Here is an 18,303-nt window from a genome sequence, read left to right as displayed (position 1 = left end):
TACCTTTTTTCCAGGGACTTTTTTTCCGTTTACCGAACAAACTTCCACAATCACTGAGCACAGTTGGAGTGACTTAACCGATTTTTTTAATAATCATACTATTTTTACAATATCGTGGTAGGTAATTATTATACTTTTTTCCGAGCTTTTTTCAGTATAAAAAAACTTTACAATTATCAATGATCAAAAACAACGGGAGAGTCGCTCTTTTTGTGCAGTAGGAGGTCGAGTGTACTCGTCTTTTCTGTGTTAAGTGGGGTGCGTGTATTAAATCTTAAAGCAATATAGTACATCATTTCTTCAATAAAACGATTTTGAGCGGAGCAACAGTAAAACGTGTTTTTCCTCATACATTATTGGAAAAACCTCGGTAAAAACTTTGAACCGAGGTTTGAACTTTAGAGAAAAATTACCTCTTTAAAGTACCATTTTGAGGTACATAGGGATCCAAATTGGTGATAGATAAAAGTTTCGGACCAAATCTACAACCCGAAAAAATGTTTCCAGACAAAAATAATAATAAGGTTAAGTGGGGTAAGTGTGACGCAAAAATGCAAAGTTCATATTAAATTTAACATAACTTTTTTGTTTTTAACTTATAATTTTTATTGTTTCATAATGTTATACCTTGAAATGTACACAATTGGAATGCATAGTCAGAAAAGTTATTTTATCACTCACTTTAGAATATATTTTTTAAACGTCACACTTGCCCCTTTCCATGGGGCAAGTGCAAGATCGGATTGTTTCTTCTATATTAATTAGATATAATGATATATGGGGCTAGTGAATAATAAATATTAAAATAAGCTTTAATTTGATTTTTGTTGCATTAAAATATCTTGATTCATTAAGAATTGACAGAGCATTATTTAAATTGAATTACTTACGCATATTGCACAGATCAACTAATTAAGTACTTACATATTATAAACAAATTAAAAAAATTAATTTTCAAATTAATTTAGAATTTATAATTGATACAACAAAATAAATAAGTACTTATACAATATTTTTCAACTTTTCTTAAAATTAGGCCTAATTAACAATTAATTAACAATGTTAATAGGAATACAAAATTAAGTTAAAATTTTTATTTCAGTGTTTAAACATAACATAAGAAAAAATAAGGTTAGCATATTATAATTATCAGTTAAACTTGTTCAGTCTTATAAGTTACTTATTATATTGACTTTTTTTAATAAGTACAACTTAACAATTGAAATGTAATAAGTAGGAATTTAGAATTAATACAACAAAGGAAATATACAATATTTTTAAACTTTTCTTAAAATTAGGCCTAATTAATTAACAATCTTATTAGCAATACAAAATTAAGTTAAAACTTATTTCAGAGTTCAAACATAATATAAGAATAAGTAAGGTTAGTTAAAGAAATAACCAAATATAGAAAATAGTGAGCAACAGAAGACTGACTTTATAAGGATGTGTTCCTATATAAGTATTAAGTTTTTTATAATTTAAAAGTTACTTAATTTTAAAAAAAATCTAAATTTTCATAAGTACTTAAGTAGGTACTTATTACATTTTAATTGTTAAGTTGTATTAAAAAAAGTCAATATAAAAAGTAAGATAAACATATAAGACTGAACAAGTTTAACTGATAATTATATACTGTATATAATTATAATTATATTATATATTATATATTATATATTATATATTATATATTATATATTATATATTATATACTATATATTATATAATTATAGATGGATAAAGGCTTTTTTAGGTAAACACCTAACTACTTCGGCAGTAATCAGGTCAAAACCTGGAGATTTTTTAAGGGAATATTTATTTATGAAAAATTTTATATCATTTGGTGTGAAATGTTTGATAGGATTAGATGGCAAGTAAGATGGGGAATTAAGAAAATTGTCCACAACACTAGTATTGGTTTGAGAGTAAATATCAGGGCAAGGTTGCTCAAAATTGAATCGTTTAGAACTTTAGTAGTGCTTGAGCAATGGTTGCATACAGGGTCATAACAACGGGGAAGTTTTAGGGGGTTCAAATCCCAGCCCCTTTATCAAAGTATAAAATATAAAAACGTCTAGTATCTTATAAAATTAAAAATTTTTAAATCATTTTTATTTTTTAACTTAATAAATACTTAATATAATATTATAATAAATTTATGATATAGTGCACATGGTGTATTGTTAGTGCCTGTAGTAGTGTAGTGCATCAGTATAGAAAAAATGTATGCAATTTTTATATAATAAACATAATTATATTTTAACATTGTTTTTTTATTTATTTACTTGCTAACATACATTTATATTATCATTTACAAGGTTAAATAAATATGTATGGGCTTATATCTATCTGAAATAGAAAAAACATGATGAATTAATACAATATATCTTAAAAATATAACAATTACATGGTAAATTATGGAATTCGTATTAAGTATACATAATAAAGGCCATAAAATAAAAATATAACAATATAATTTAAAAATCTAACAATTACATATAAACATTGCATTTACATGAATATTTACAAAGTATACAAAGAGTATAAAAATAATACAAGCTATAATATAATAATCTATCTTATACAACAATTACATTTACAAAGTATTTACATAAACAAATTAGTCGAGTGATATTTACAAGTTAACAAAATATACAATAACAACAAATATATACAAAGTATTTACAATTTATATATAAAATTATTTAGACATATGACAAAGAAGCTCTCTCATTAACTCTTTGTCAAAATCTGACCATTTCCTCCTTCTGTATCCACCTCATCATCAAGCTCGGGCCAATCAAGATCATCTTCCCTATACAATTAAAAATATTAGTACAATATTTTAAAAATATATATGTTTGTAATAACTTAGTCTATACTATAGTGACCATGGGCTAGTGTATTTTTTTATCTTGTAATACTATCCTCTTGTCATCGTAACTGTTATACGTCAATTTCTTAGTTTTTATGATCATGATTTGGTGGTTGAACGATCTAATTGAGACATTCTCTTTATACATCTTTACACCTTCTTCATCAAACAAACACTTCTTGTGGTCCTCTAGCGTCATATGGTTTTTAACCACATGTTATCGGATCCCCTTAGCCTTAATCCTCTCCCCTCCTACATTACTTTCATTCACCGGTCCGGCATAAACGTTGAAAGCATACGATTTTGCTCTCAATGCACAAAACTCTGTCACCACATTGCCATCAACTTCGTCGGAAAAGAATCCCGGACTCTTCTTCCTATTTGCCACATAACACGGATGGTCACTGGGGAGGTTAGCAGTGTCCATCCGGTCCAACAAGCTAGGGTTAGCAGCCAAGTCCACATAAAAGTCCTCAGTTTCAATATGATATACCAAAGAATCTAGAAAAATAATGATATTAATATATTATATACATGAGATTATTTTAATTATATTTACCTGTGTCAGTGTACATTAGCTTAATTTTGTCTCCATAGTGCATCTGCATCACATTATAGTGTTAATCGTACATTAAAGTTTTTGAAATGTCCAACACTGCAAATCCTGTAAAAAAAATGTGTTAATAAAATGTATGATAAAAATTTAAAAATATACTTACCAATATAGATAGGTTTATCAAATTTAATAATTTTGTTCTCCAGAGCGACAGCGTTCAGGTCCTCATTGTAATTAGTACAGTGTTTAAATGTACTCTTATTAATTAATTTCTGCAGCCTCCTCTCACATGCAGGGTTTGAAGTACTGGGTCCAGCCCATTAAAACCCAGTTAAAAACCCAGTAAAAAATTAACAAACTTTACATATTGCATATTTATTTTTTGTTTATTTTCAATAACAATACAAATATATGTAAGCAAAAACATTTAATATAATAATTTGAAATTTCATAAAATCTTAATAACAAACAAACAACAATATAAATTAACTATTAAGTACCTAATAATAAGAAAACAAATAATACATTTTTAACGTTTACTGATAAATGATAAATGATTGTGAGAATGTGGGGTTCTTGACACCCCACAAACCACCCACGGTTCCACGGGGCATGGAAACCGTGACCTGCCAGCCGTACCGCGTGGTAAGTCGTGAGACTTATGTCGGCAGAGCTGACAGGTTTTTTGAACACGCAGTGACAAATGAATGTCAAAGATTTATAATATAGTACAATATAGGTTACCCTGAATAATAATTTAAAATATGGCTTAGATTATGGTAATAAAGAATAATATATTTTAGTATAGGACATTTAAATAATAAATTTAAAACAATAAGACATATGTTAAGATAACTAAAAATAATTAATAACTTGTAGATATATTTAAGGCATTCATTCAAGGCTTGTGTCCCTTGTGTTTGCCTTACAATTTATTCAGACCAATTCATCTCCCATAAATAAATAATAAATAACTACATTACTATATTGAATAATATTATATTGATATCATTATTATTAATTTTATTTCTAATATCTTACTCTAATTAATATAACTATTGGCAGGAGCCTTAGTTATATTTATTAGCTGTATTATATTATTATCATTATTAATTTTATTTTCAATATCTCTCCCTCCATTTTCCTTTTCCTTTTTTTTTTTCTTTTCTTTTATTTTTGTGTTATTACAGTTCCTTATGAGTTATTTTTATTGTAGTTAAAAAAAATCAAAAATCTTTAGTCACAATTTATTTTTATACGTGTTTATAGTTCAAATTTTTACGAAATAACACTATTGGAGCAGGTTCGTCGTGACCCAACTATAAACTCAGAAACACATTTAGTATCTAGACGCAATAACAGATCAAGAACGGAAGTATACATAATACGTGATACTTTTAAAGATTATTTCACAACTGTTGGATCTATAAAATAAAAGTAAAAATTGTTAAATTTGACGTATAATATATAATTAATTACTTAAATTTGTATTTTATTTATTATCTATTTATCAAATTTAATTCAGATTTACCACCATCACGATAATAATAATAATAATAATAATAAACAATAATCTCAATAACAATATTTTATTAATTTTCAAATTAAATTTATGTACTTTTATTTTTATATTTACTTACTTTTTACCTGCATTTCTTTTTCAATCTCCTGCCACAATTACCTGCCACATTTTCCTGGTTATATCTCTATTATGGTGTTTTTTGCTAGTAGAATCCCATATAGGTTCTCTTTCAAAAACTAAACTAATTAGTCGTTCGCAATCAACCATTATTTCAAAATTCGAAGATACGTTTTTAAATTAAAAAATACTCAATGAAACACAAAAACTAGTGACGTACCGTCTTCTTACTAGTGTTTGATGTAAATGATGAATAATAATACTACAATAAAAATTGTTAAACTATATTGGTATTATTTCCGAACGATGCGCAGGAAATATCCATTTTCGGCTTCAAACGGCCGATAAAAACAAATAATATTGTTTTTGTCCGTTAACGGTCGTATATGGCCGAACTAATTAAAAACAAACCAATTATTGACATCAGCGCAAGAAGATTTGATATTTGGATATCAAATTTTCTAAATTAATTAATACAAATCAACCAATTAAAATTGGAATCAAAGATTAGTTAATTTACAAGTAGTTGATTTTTTACAGATGTTGTTGACCTACAAACAACATATTTAATTTCTATGAATAAAAAGTATATTTTAAGTTATTAAATGATATAATAATATATGTAAAATAAAAAATGAAAACAAATGTGTTTTTACCTGGTAAATTTAATGTTGGCACAGCATTTGCATTCAGCCTATGTAATCCCAAACTTCTATAGCAAGGTTCAAAATGTTTGTCACACATGACATAAGATTTATAAACATCATCAACAGTCTTGTTCAATAACTTATTGTTGCCAGACCTCTATACCCAAATGTTAAACCTAATCGTATCCTTAGGGAAACGATGTCGTCTTGTTACTTTATCAGTGTACGCGGAGTCACAATTTATAACAACACATGCAGTAGAAGGAATTTTAAAACAAATATTTAATATAAATTTATACAAACAAATAATAAATAAATTTATTTTTTATTATTTATTTGTTTTCATTTAAAATAGAAATGTATACATACATGTAAATTATTACAATATTTATACTTAATTATTTAATGTAATTGGCATTATATATAAATGATTGTCTCCGTAAGCTAGGCTTGTTGTGGAGTCAAGGTTCTTAAAAATATCTCGTACATTTACTAAATAATTCAATTAACACATTATAAGTTGATCATAGTTGATTAAGTGAAAATAAGCTATCATAAATATACATTTTTAAATATTTTAGAATTATATAATAAATATAACAATTTGACTGGAATACAGATATAAAAAAATTATCTATGTTAGTAATTAAATTTTTTCATTTACCATTTTCTTATAAAATCTAAAGATTCTAAACAAACCAACGTCAATATTTAATTCAATAGCCATCTTAATTCCAGCATTCAAGGGGTTTCTTTTTCCAAATTCCGTTCTACACTTAGGAATTAAATACATATTGGTTTGCTTAGCTCTTGTACAGTGGTTATGTTTAAATTTAAATTTTTGAACATAAACATAACAAGAAAAACATATTCGATAATATAATATGCTGTGCATATAATTGATTTAAATTTAAACGATTACATTCTTTATATAACAATACAGTGCTCATTCTATAGGTTTTTTAAAAAGATATTTTAATAAGAGAATTTATAGTGGTTTCAAGTGAATTTAGATGTATATTGTAGGCACCACCCCAACTCCTAATACCGTATGCATAAATTGACTGAGCCATAGCTATGAATACCATTCTCATTGTGATTGGTGATAGTATGTTGCTAATAGTTTTAAATTTATAGAACAACAGTCTGAGCTTTCTAGCTGTATTAATAATAATATGATTTTGCCATTTAAAATATCAATTATTAAATAAGTAATAATAGGTAAGTAGTAGGTAGGTACATACTTCGGATTTTGTTCTGTGGATATTGCAGACATTTATTTAAATGGCTACGAATTCTTTTTATTTTAGCACTTATTATTTCATTACAGTGTTAACACTTGCATTTTGAGTCATTGTCGATTTTTAAAACTTCAGACCACCCTGATGCAATTTTGCGTCCTTTCGACATAACGAATCAAGTGTGTTAAATTGAAGTACAATTGCCAAACGATAAATAAATCATAAATCGAAGGTAAAAACTAAAAAGTGAAAATAATTTAATAATATTGTTATTTGTTATCACTTGACACTTATCAGTTATAACGAAATTAATTCAATTACGTCAAGGGCCGTTCTCCGAAAAATGATAACAACCAAACATCCATTAATTATTACATTTTATTCCGACAGTCAGAGCGACCAACCGTATAATGAAGATGGGAATATAATAATATATTATATAATATTTGTATTTTTTGTCAAAACTAAATTAAAACGGTAAATTTATGTTTTGTAGGTTAGGTTTGTAGGGAACATATACCTAGTAAAAATGTAAAATAGTGTCAGGAAACGGAATTCATTTGATAATTTTTAAAACCCATTAAAACCCATTAAAACCCATTTAAACCCATTTAAACTCATTTAAACCCATTAAACCCATTAAACCCCATTTAAACCCAACCGGGTCGGGTTTTTAAACCCTGCTCACATGACACCAACTCCATTTTCATTTCTTTACGTTTAGACTGCATAGTTTTCCCTGTAAAAATAAAATGTTAGTAAAAATGTATAAATAGAATAAATGAAATGACATACCAAATACAGCGTTATTCATAAGCTTAAAAAAGTCTTTTTCAAAATCGTTCATCGCCTTCTCCTTATCTCGGTGTTCAGATCTATGCATTTAGCCAGCCAGTCCGACTGATTAAATTGAATCACTCTATGTACCTGTAAAAATAAAGTTTTTTATTAAAATCTTATAAAATATAAATATTTACCTTTTCAACTATTAAACCATTTTTAATCGCCTGTTGTAGGTTCCTGTAATGTACTATATAATTTTCTTTCTTTTCAAATGTCCCCATCAATTTCCTAACCTTTGACCCTCGCGGGACGTTCTGAGTCAGGAAAGGCAGGTCTTTATGTAGGCTATGCAGCTCTTTCGGGTAAGACACATCCACCTCATATACACGTCCTATGGGTGATGTATCTTCTAAATCATTCAACCCGTTTGATGTGGGTTCAACCTACTTGAATCCACCGTATGGCATGTACTGCGACATTGCCCACCCATAAAGGTTATTACCTATAAAGTTAAAAAAAGTTTAAGTTAAAAAAAAAATGTTAAAAAAATCTTACATTCCTGATATATAATCCATGATTTCTCTTTCGTCTCGTCGTAATCCGGGGTCTTGTCATTATTCGCCTTTGCATACCGTTTGCTCGCATGCACCAGCCCGCCGCGTATACCTAATATAAAAATATAAGATTATTATATACACATTTTAAAAACAAAAATAATATACTGACCATTCTCATACATTTACAACATATCGTATTCGCTCAGCAGCTCCAACTTTTGCCCCGTAAACTTCAACATGGCATCAAAACTTAAGCCGGGGGTGGTGAAGTAATGGGCTGCGTCTAAGTTGTATGCCCTCACACATACGTCTCTGAAGTTGTGGCGGTCCTGGACGGATCCCACAAAGGTGAGCGTGATGGTGGTTTAATAAAAAAAAAATAAGCACACGTTTTATTGGTCGCAGAGGTGCGATGATTAGTTTTATTTTTTACAAAAAAAAACTACTGCGACAAACAAAAGATAGAATGCGCGATAACAAAAAAAAAAATCACAATGTATTGTTTGGTGAGGTGTGTGTGACCCGGCGAGGACGGTGGGTGCGTGGTGTTTTGTCACTCGAAGCGCGGTCGTAGAAGTGAACTTACTATACTAAAGCCAACGAGAGAGTACTATTTCTTCGCGCATCCAAATGATCGAGCTCCGCGGTTTCGTACCCAAATTTCTCCCACTCTACCATCTAGTTGCCGCCGTAAATACCCCCACTCACTAAACGGCGGCTGTCGACTAATTCCACGGCCGCCGCCAACCACTGGTTGTATACACCGGCTCAAGTAACACACCACCCAAAAAAAATAACAGCTGGCGTCTGCCGTAGTGCCGAACCTATTATGTACCTAATACAGCAACAATACAAATAATGTGTGTGTAATATCAATATTTTAATTATGCAATTATTTATTTTAACAAAAATGTCCAATTGTGCATTACATAATTTTTATACACATAAAAAAATCATTAAATTACAAAAAAAAAAAATTATAATAAAAAAATATTTGAATGATAAAAAAGTCTGATTCCGAACAACTCGTATCACCTGTTATCGTCATGATATGACGTCCTTCTGCTTCGGGAAGTTCGTCAAATACTTCATCTGTTATATGTTCAATGTTCAAAAACTTTTCTTCCTCCTTGACGACATGTCCCACAAAATTCGTCCACATTTCCGCTGTCACATGTTCCACGCCTTTTTTTAATAACTCCAGTACATCCTTTATTTTAAACGTATTATTATGTGTCCGGACATAGCTTTTTACAGAAGACCACGCGAGCTCGATAGGGTTTAGCTCGCAGTGGTATGGGGGTAATCGCAATACGATTTTGCCATTGTCTTTTGCGTACTCGTCTATTACGTACTTGTCGTATTGGTTTTTTATTTTTTTAACTCTTATTATTAAATCATTTTTGACTATTGGATGGTTAACGATTTCACCTTTCATTTCAAGCCAATCGATAATATCTTTTTTTTTCCAAGACATAGTTGGTATTTTGCATTTCTTTACGGAGTGATACGAAGCATTATCCATCACTATGACGGCGTTTTCTTTTAATAGTGGAAGAATTCGTACAAACCATTCATAGAATGTATCGCCATTCATCTCGTCATGGTAGTCCGTAGAATTGGTCTTTGATTCGAAACACAAAAGACCCCCGGGACAAAACCATCTGTCGACCCGATGTGTAAGACGATGAGACGCTTACCTTTTCCCGAGGGTTCTTTTTGTCCTGTGGTTAGGCCCTTGAGGAATGCATCTCGAGATGAATTTATTGTGGTATCGGTCCACGTTCTACTGTGTGTCTCGCCTGCGTTGACCCACGTTTCGTCCAAATAATAAATTGGTCTGTTTTGCTCTCTATAATGCTTTATTTTGACCAAATAACTTCGGCGCCAAGTTATTAAATCTTCTCTTTCGAGTAGTGCACTATTACGTTTTTTTTTTACGTATTGAAATTGTAAATCTTTCAACACTTTTTGAAATGACGACCGCTTAATGTTTGGAAGTGTTTCGTCTTCATTAATGGCGATTAACATTTTATCGACTGTTGGTACTTCGCGGTTCCTCCAAAAATTGTGTATTTTCTGTCTTATTGCATTTTTATCGAATTCATCGATTTTTTCGATTATTGTAGGTCGAATTTTTTTCTTGTTCGGCGATGTAATTGTACCTTGATTCTTATACTCCGATAATATGTTTTGAACTGACCGCTGTCCAATACCCGAAGATTTTGAGATATCGACGATCATTTCTCTTAAGGTCATTCGAGGGCTGTCAGGATTTTCAAGCTGGTGTTTAACTATTTTCTTATATAAATTGACAATAACTTTCCTTTGACCAGTGCCGATGAACTAAAAAAAAAATTAAAATTTAAGAATTTAAGAATTTAAAAAATAGTATAAAAAATAAATAAAAAAATAAATAGTAAAAATACAAACACTTACTTTTCCACATGGATTTTTTTTGGAAGGAGACACAGCTGCGACATCCATATTGTACTTATTGTTATACGTAAAACTATTAAACAATTGTTAAGTAAAAAACGTAAAAAAAAGTTAAATAAAACCATATAAAACACCGGGGTGCGCGAAAAAACAAAAATGTTGTGTTTAAAATATCGGAGATGCTATTATAGTTCACGCTGTATACAAACACTGTCACCGTTTCCTGGTCGGCGGCGGCGACGTTGGTGGCAGCAGCGTCGGCGATGGTGGCGACATCGGTGTCTGCGGCCAGCGTTGACGGCGGCCAGCAGTTAGGGAGTTTTAGTGGTGGGAATGCGCGAGAACGGATGAGTTTTGGTCGCCGCCCAATAGTACTCTCTCGTTGGCTCGACTATACAAGCCGGTTCGCGGTACCGGCGGTCGACATTTCCAGGCGCGCTTATCGCGTGTCGGTGTCGGCCGTCGTCGATTGGCGGTTGACAGAGGAAATAGACGGCGCGGGTTTCCGCGCAAAGGCCGTTTGAATTCAAACGACTATTACGCGGGACCGCGTCAAAGTTTTCAAATACGTTCTCTAGCAGTAACACGTCGATTTTAAGGTATAAATCCGAATAATTTCCGAGCGTCGTTCATTTAAAGTGGTCCCAGACCAACTTAGCGTGCTCGAAATCTTCCTCATTTATCCCGGTCTCCGTCAACGTACTGTAAAAACTTATCTTGCTATGTAACCTCGTTTCCTCCAACCTTCCCCAATTATCGGTGTACTCGTACGGATACACGCCCTTACGTGTCACGAGCGGCATATCTTCCATGGCGGACACTAAGGCGGTTTCTCTGAAGTTCTTTAGACCCGGTGTTATGAGATTTTTGGCCAGAGTCTACAGTCCTGAAGCCATGAATCTGAATGTGTCAAAAAATCGCATGCTGAAGGTGTTTGACTCGTATTTTAGTGAAGGAAATACATTTTTCTTCACTGTTTGGTATTACTCTAAATAGCTTGGGTGTCGTGGCCTAGTTCCGTCACTATCAGGTGCGCGTCATAGTTGGATAAGTTGTTGAAAAATACGTGGACAAATTTAGGCTGTTGTAACACCAAGTTACACTTCGAACACAAAGTCTGCCTAAATTTTCCCGTCAGATGGTCATGATCCCTAACCTTAACGCCACCGGCTAAACTACATTTACATAAATTACACTTGGTACACTCTTGATGTGTTTTTTCTTCGTCCTCGCTCATAATAATCGTCATGTTCTCAATCATCAATTTCTCTATCTTCAACGCTAACTCAGTCACGGTTTCAACGAAATGTCTAGCCACATCCGTCTTGTTCTCGCTTCCTTTGTATAATATCGGTTCCGTTGGTATGTCGTACTCCTTTAATAAATCTATCGGCACGTCCTCGCTCGCCTTTACAATGAGTCCATAACTCATCGACTCATGTTTATGGATAATTGTCGTGTTTTTACTCTTCTCTTCATCCGTCTTCACCAACATTGCTTCGAAATCCGCGTAAATAACAAAAGGGCGTCTAACAGTTTTTTGCCACGCTTCAAATTGTAGGCTCTCACCCTCTTTCGGCATCTCTGGTAAAATCAGCTTATGTGCCCCCAAATAAGTTTATGATGAACTAATGCTGCCTGTCTGCTCAGCTTGAATTTATTCCGTCTATCATCGTAACTAGTAAAACATCGTTTACAGAACACGACACGTCCGTCATGTCCGGTTTTCTGCTTGCGCACGAGCCGTGAAAAATTGGAAATATATACGTAATGCGACCCGCTGTCGTCTGTCACCAGCAACAGGTCGAAATGATTATCCTTTTCCTCATCGGTTAAACGTAACGGGTACATCTCATACGTGGGGTACTTACGAGGCGGTTGAAACTTTTTTTCTGAGCCGTAAACATTAACGAACACGTTCGGATTATTTTTTTCAAATTTTACTATATCTGACATCGGGGTCGGGAATGATATACCATAGAAATTATATTTGTTTTCGTGTTGCCTGTAATTTTGTACATTTAGCTATTATTTTACAGAAATATATACGTTAACATGGATATTTACAAAGTATACATTAAAAAGTGAAAATATTACATTAATCTGATAAAATATATATATATTATTCTTTAGACTGAAAATAATAATGAAATTACTCTTTATATTGCATTGTTTAGCTTGTTATAAATAATTTATTCCTAAATAATAATAAGATGCTTTTAAAATATTGAAGATCTAAGATCTAATAAAATTCAATTAAAAATTATAGACATAGTCTTATCGAAAATAAAAACACTTGATGAAAAAATAATATAATAGGTATTAAAAAAAAAACATATTCATATTCTTATCTTTTTACAGGATAGTTTATTCATAATATATTTTACATCAGCCACAGTTTATTTTACAATTCATCTGAAAACACTTATAGTATCATTGTATCAAATATTTGATCATTTACCTCTATTAAACTGATATCTGAACTTATCTCCTCATAAATTTTACGTAACTCCTGTTCACCTATCCATACCTGTAAACGAGATCCACAAACTTCACATTTTTTTAATCTTTTAATAAATCTAATAACATTTCTTTATCTTTTACAACCATATGACTTTTTTTATTTTGAGATCTCATTTGCATTTTATCTAAATTATCACGAATGAAAGTCGTTTTACAACGGAAATAATTATTAATGCAGAAGTATTTTACTTTTTAATGTTATATATATTAAATAAATCACAATAATATGTATATTATATTAATTTCCACTATATTTTGTTCTGCTCGGTGTACTACTATAAGTTAAGCAAAATAAATATTAAAATTGTCAAATATAACACAATTATATTAGGATACCCACACTACCTTATTAATATAATTAAATATATATATTTACAAAATTATTTTATCAAAAAAAGCTCAGAAGTGTTTGTATTATTATAGTACTGGATTATTTTTGTTTTAGTATTAATATTTAAGTAAAACACTTTTAAAACAAAAATTAAAAAATGTTTTGTACATTTGTACTGAAAAACTTACAGTCTTTGACAGCATCTGTGACTTCATGACTACTGCTGGGTCCTGTGACCATAAGTAGCTCATCATCAACTTTCACACCATCATCACTGGAGGCATTGCATTGTGTTATCATTTCTTCAACCGCTAAAAAAAAAAAAATGTTATATATATTAAATAAATCACAATAATATGTATATTATATTAATTTCCACTATATTTACCGTCATGGACTGTGCAGCACACATTGCATAAACATTTTGCATTTTCGTCCCCAAAATATTCTGTACTATATTGAACTGTTATTTCTTCACCAGTTTTAATGTCATGGATAGCTTGTAAATAAATTTTACCTTGTTCTCGGGCTACGAATTTGCAGTTCGGAAAGCAGCTGTGGTTTACAAACGCTATTGGGCCCAGAAGTAGGTGCGGTTCTTCTTTTTTGTTTGACTTGGCTGAGTATATTATTGAGAAATCATTAACTCCTGTAATGAAAAGTAAAAATAATTAAGTACCTACTTTGAAAATGTTAAAATATTATAAACAATGTAACGTACCAGCTACGATGAGCTCTTTGGATACAGGAAAATGATGACCACCGACATCATACAGGACAGTCCCTTTCTTTATGTACCACTTACTTACCACCATGACTTGTTTATAAAGTTCATGATGTGGTAAATAATCGCACAATGAAAAATGTACTTTTGATTTTTTGGCAACAGCAGCCTCATACATGGCCTTGTGCATGGACCTAATACGGTTGTACATTGGTCTATCTTCAACATCACCTTCCTTAAGCACCATTTTGTGGGACTTTATGCCCAAAACACTATCCACATAAGTCTCAGTGCAAAAATCGTCGATGTTTGATAAGACAATCGACTTCTTCATGACTGGGTATACCTTTAAAAAAAAAAAAAATTAATTAAGTTGTTTGCATGCATATAAATGAGACGACGACGTTTGTACTTGAACGTATGAAAAATATAGTTGTAAACGTGTGTATTTAATATCGTTTCGGTGATTTAAATTAATATTAAAATATAATTTTATTCAGGTGTCATATATAAACAAATTGAAAATAGACGTAAATTGTACATTAAATATCGTTTTTCTGTAATTTACATCAATACGAAAATATTATTACGACCCTACAATCTACATAATTAAAAAAAATATTAAAACACGAAAAACGTGGTCGGTATCTGGTACAAAAAAAAATTATGGAAATTGTGTATTTTTGATCGGAAAAAAAAATTTGAATTTATCACGATATTGCATTATAGCCCTGCCGTGAATCGCGTGTGACAAAGTCGTGTACGACTTTCATAAATTCATATGAAGGAGGTGGTGTGTGCGCATATTAGACGAGACCACGAGGTTTGTACTTGAACGCAAAAATTAATTGAAAATATGCATAAAATATCGTATTATCAATTTAAATTAAAACTAAAATATTATAACGGCTCTGTATTATAATATTAAAATAAAATAAAACTCGAAACATGTGGTCGGTCTCCTGTATAGCAAAAACGTATGGCAATCATATATTTTAGAACGGAAAAAACTTACGATTTACCACGATATTGCATTACAATCCAGCGGTAAATCGTGTGTGCAAGTCGAGTACGATTTATATAAATGCAAATAAATTAATTGGTGTGTGCGCGCCATTGACGAGACCACGAGGTTTGTACTTGAACGCAAAAATTAATTGAAAATATGCATAAATTATTATGCATTTAATATCGTAATATCAATTTAAATTAAAACTAAAATATTATAACGGCTCTGTATTATAATATTAAAATGAAATAAAACTCGAAACATGTGGTCGGTCTCCTGTATAGCAAATTTTTAAACTGAAAAACTTACGATTTACCACGATATTGCAATACAGCCCTGCGGTAAATCCATAGGCGTGCGCAGACCTTGCTGGCAGGGGGGGCAGAATGTATAATATATTACACATTATTATATATTATTATATTATACAGTAGTGAATATTATACTATAATAAATTATATAGTATGTTATATACTATATAATATATAATTGAATATTATTTTGGTTATTAGTTAGGTAGTTCAATCAATATTAGAAATGGCAGTATTTTATTTTATATATCATTAATTATTTACAAATTTAATAAAATAATTGACACTTCAAAGTTTATTTTTAATGTATTAGTATACAAATTTAATATGAAATATAAATAAGTAAGTCTTACCTCTTTATTTCTTTAGAGTACCATTCTTCTTTCAGAAGGAATTAATATTTTAAATTGTTCTATTACTTCGTCAATGTTAATATTATAGGCTAATTCCTGTTCAATTGACATGGTGAGTAGTCCATCTAGTCGATCTTGATGCATGGTACTACGTAATTTTGTTTTAATTAAGCTTAATTTTGAGAATGCCCTTTCACAAGAACAACTAGTCACAGGAATAGTAACAAATATTTTTAGCATTTTTAATATATTATTGAATATAGTTTCCCTTCCACTGCCAAACTCTGTTAACCATTTTATCCACGTGTCACAATTTTTTATATTATTTTTGGGTACATTATCTGTATGTTTAAGTAGACTTATTTCACTTTTTAACATTTCTGCTTCCAAACCAAAAGCATCAGTTAAAATGGTGATATCGTTGTCGTCAACATTTAATTCTAGTACATTGGAAATACTCTTTATCATATTCAAAGTTTCCTGGCTAAATCTCAAATTAATACCATTAATCATTTGGTCTAATGTTGCATTATAAACTGTAATCTTCATTTCTTCCTCTTTAGTATCCATGAAATGTTGGGTATTAGAAAAACAATCAACTTTACTCGAAACTTTTCTTTTTTTAACTGGTGGTATTACAATTTGATTTTCTTCACATAATTTAAATACTTTTTTGTAAATATTATTGAAATTAGATTCAGTATTTCTCATAGTTTTCAGTGTCTTTTTCAATGATTCAACTAACTGAACTGCTGTTAATAAATTAATATCAGATTTTTGCAAATATGAACTCACTTTTAATATTGAACATAATATAGGCTCCAGCATTTCCAACGCAAAAACAAACTCGAAAGTTTTCATTTGGTAAATAATCCCCAAACCTTTAGCACGAATATCAGCTTGTCTAGTGGATTCTGAAATTTCATTAATGGCAATAAGTAGAGCTGAGTAATTTACTTTGACCGCACTAACGGCTTCGTAGCGACAAGCCCATCGTGTTGTAGAAACTGACTTCAACGTTTTTAATTTTATGTTAACTGAATTGGCAATTTTCTCCAATACTGCATGTCTAACGCAGCTGCCTTCAATAAAATTATAAATGAGCTGGATATTTCCAAAAAAATCAAACGTTGTTCGATTATTTCTCCCAACAGAATCGACTAGAACGAGGTTCAAGCAATGCCCATAGCAATGAACAAAAAATGTGTTTGAGTTTTTCTCTTTGAATTTTGCTTGTACTCCGTTAGTACACCCTGACATAGTTGACGCTCCATCGAAACAAACGGAAACTATATTTTCCCATTTAATACTATATTCTTGAATAATATCATGTAATGAACTAAAAATACTTTGTGCATCTACTGATGTTATTCGTTTTAAACAAATAAATTGTTCTACAGTACAGTTTGTATGTTTGTTAAAATAACGTATCACAATAGACAATTGCTCGTGGTGGCCTATGTCACTCGTCTCGTCTGCTATTAAAGATACTTTTTCATTAAGTATTGCATCTTTTAATTGCCTTTTGATAACCTGGTTAATAGATGAAATTAGATCGTTCTGTATATGATTGCTTGTATATATTGCATTTTTTGGTCCTGATAAAAAATGTTCATTAAAAATTGGATCATATTTACGCAAGAGACATACTATATCTAAGAATAAACCTTTATGAACATCATTTTTACTTTCTGTATGTCCTCGGAATGGCTTACCACCAATACCTAAACAAACAGTGATATCAATTAATCGTCTCATAATCTCTCTATTTTTTTGTCGAGTTAATTCCTTCACACTGTTAATATTTTTTCTCTGGTCATCTATAACTTCATCAATAGGCTTTGAATTTAAAAAATTTGTCAGTGATGTTGAACTATTTAAATGATTTTTGGATTTTTCATGTGCACTAAATTTGGAGGTAGAGGCTTTCCAATTTTTAAATCCGATTTTTGAATATACCAATTCTGATTGTCCAATATTAAGTCCCGTTGATCCGCTAAACATCCGACAAGGGAAGCAAAACGCTAAATCATCCTTTGGGCTATACTCTAACCAAGTAAACTGTTGGTACCATGACTTCTGAAAACTACGTTTTACGCCACTAAAACTGGTTCTCGGAAAAATGTCCAATACAGGTTGAAATGGGCCTTTTAAAAGTCTTTGTCTAAATTCAATCTGATTTTTAGGAATAGAATTTTTAGGATCTTCAGGATGTATATCAGGGACCATTTTATTATGACCTATGGGCAATAGGTATAAATGAGATTTTATCTTTAAAAAATTGTACTAATATGTAATAAATAAATAATAACAAT

At 30.8% G+C, this 18,303-nt stretch overlaps 2 protein-coding genes and 1 pseudogene across 2 annotated transcripts; all 3 read right to left on the bottom strand.

The window, feature by feature from the left end:
- Positions 1–2,871: 2,871 nt before the first annotated feature.
- LOC149057952 (uncharacterized) lies at positions 2,872–7,689 on the bottom strand (annotated as a pseudogene).
- Positions 7,690–9,891: 2,202 nt separating this feature from the next.
- On the bottom strand, positions 9,892–10,785 carry LOC149057951 (uncharacterized). The gene is made up of 2 exons (XM_089221560.1): positions 10,738–10,785; positions 9,892–10,644 (listed from the first exon to the last, which is right to left on the bottom strand). Exons 1-2 carry the CDS (start codon positions 10,783–10,785, stop codon positions 9,892–9,894), a joined length of 801 nt encoding a protein of 266 aa, XP_089077686.1.
- A 2,514-nt stretch (positions 10,786–13,299) lies between these two features.
- LOC149057950 (zinc finger MYM-type protein 1-like) lies at positions 13,300–18,217 on the bottom strand. The gene is made up of 6 exons (XM_089221554.1): positions 16,734–18,217; positions 16,055–16,604; positions 14,313–14,661; positions 13,980–14,240; positions 13,780–13,902; positions 13,300–13,385 (listed from the first exon to the last, which is right to left on the bottom strand). Exons 1-6 carry the CDS (start codon positions 18,215–18,217, stop codon positions 13,300–13,302), a joined length of 2,853 nt encoding a protein of 950 aa, XP_089077680.1.
- Positions 18,218–18,303: the final 86 nt, after the last annotated feature.

This window comes from Diuraphis noxia, unplaced genomic scaffold (genome assembly GCF_037042655.1).
Source record: "Diuraphis noxia isolate RWA-SAM2 unplaced genomic scaffold, SU_Dnox_SAM2 contig0002, whole genome shotgun sequence".
Taxonomy (NCBI): Eukaryota; Metazoa; Arthropoda; class Insecta; order Hemiptera; family Aphididae; genus Diuraphis; species Diuraphis noxia.
This window is presented reverse-complemented; position numbering and strand designations above follow the sequence as displayed.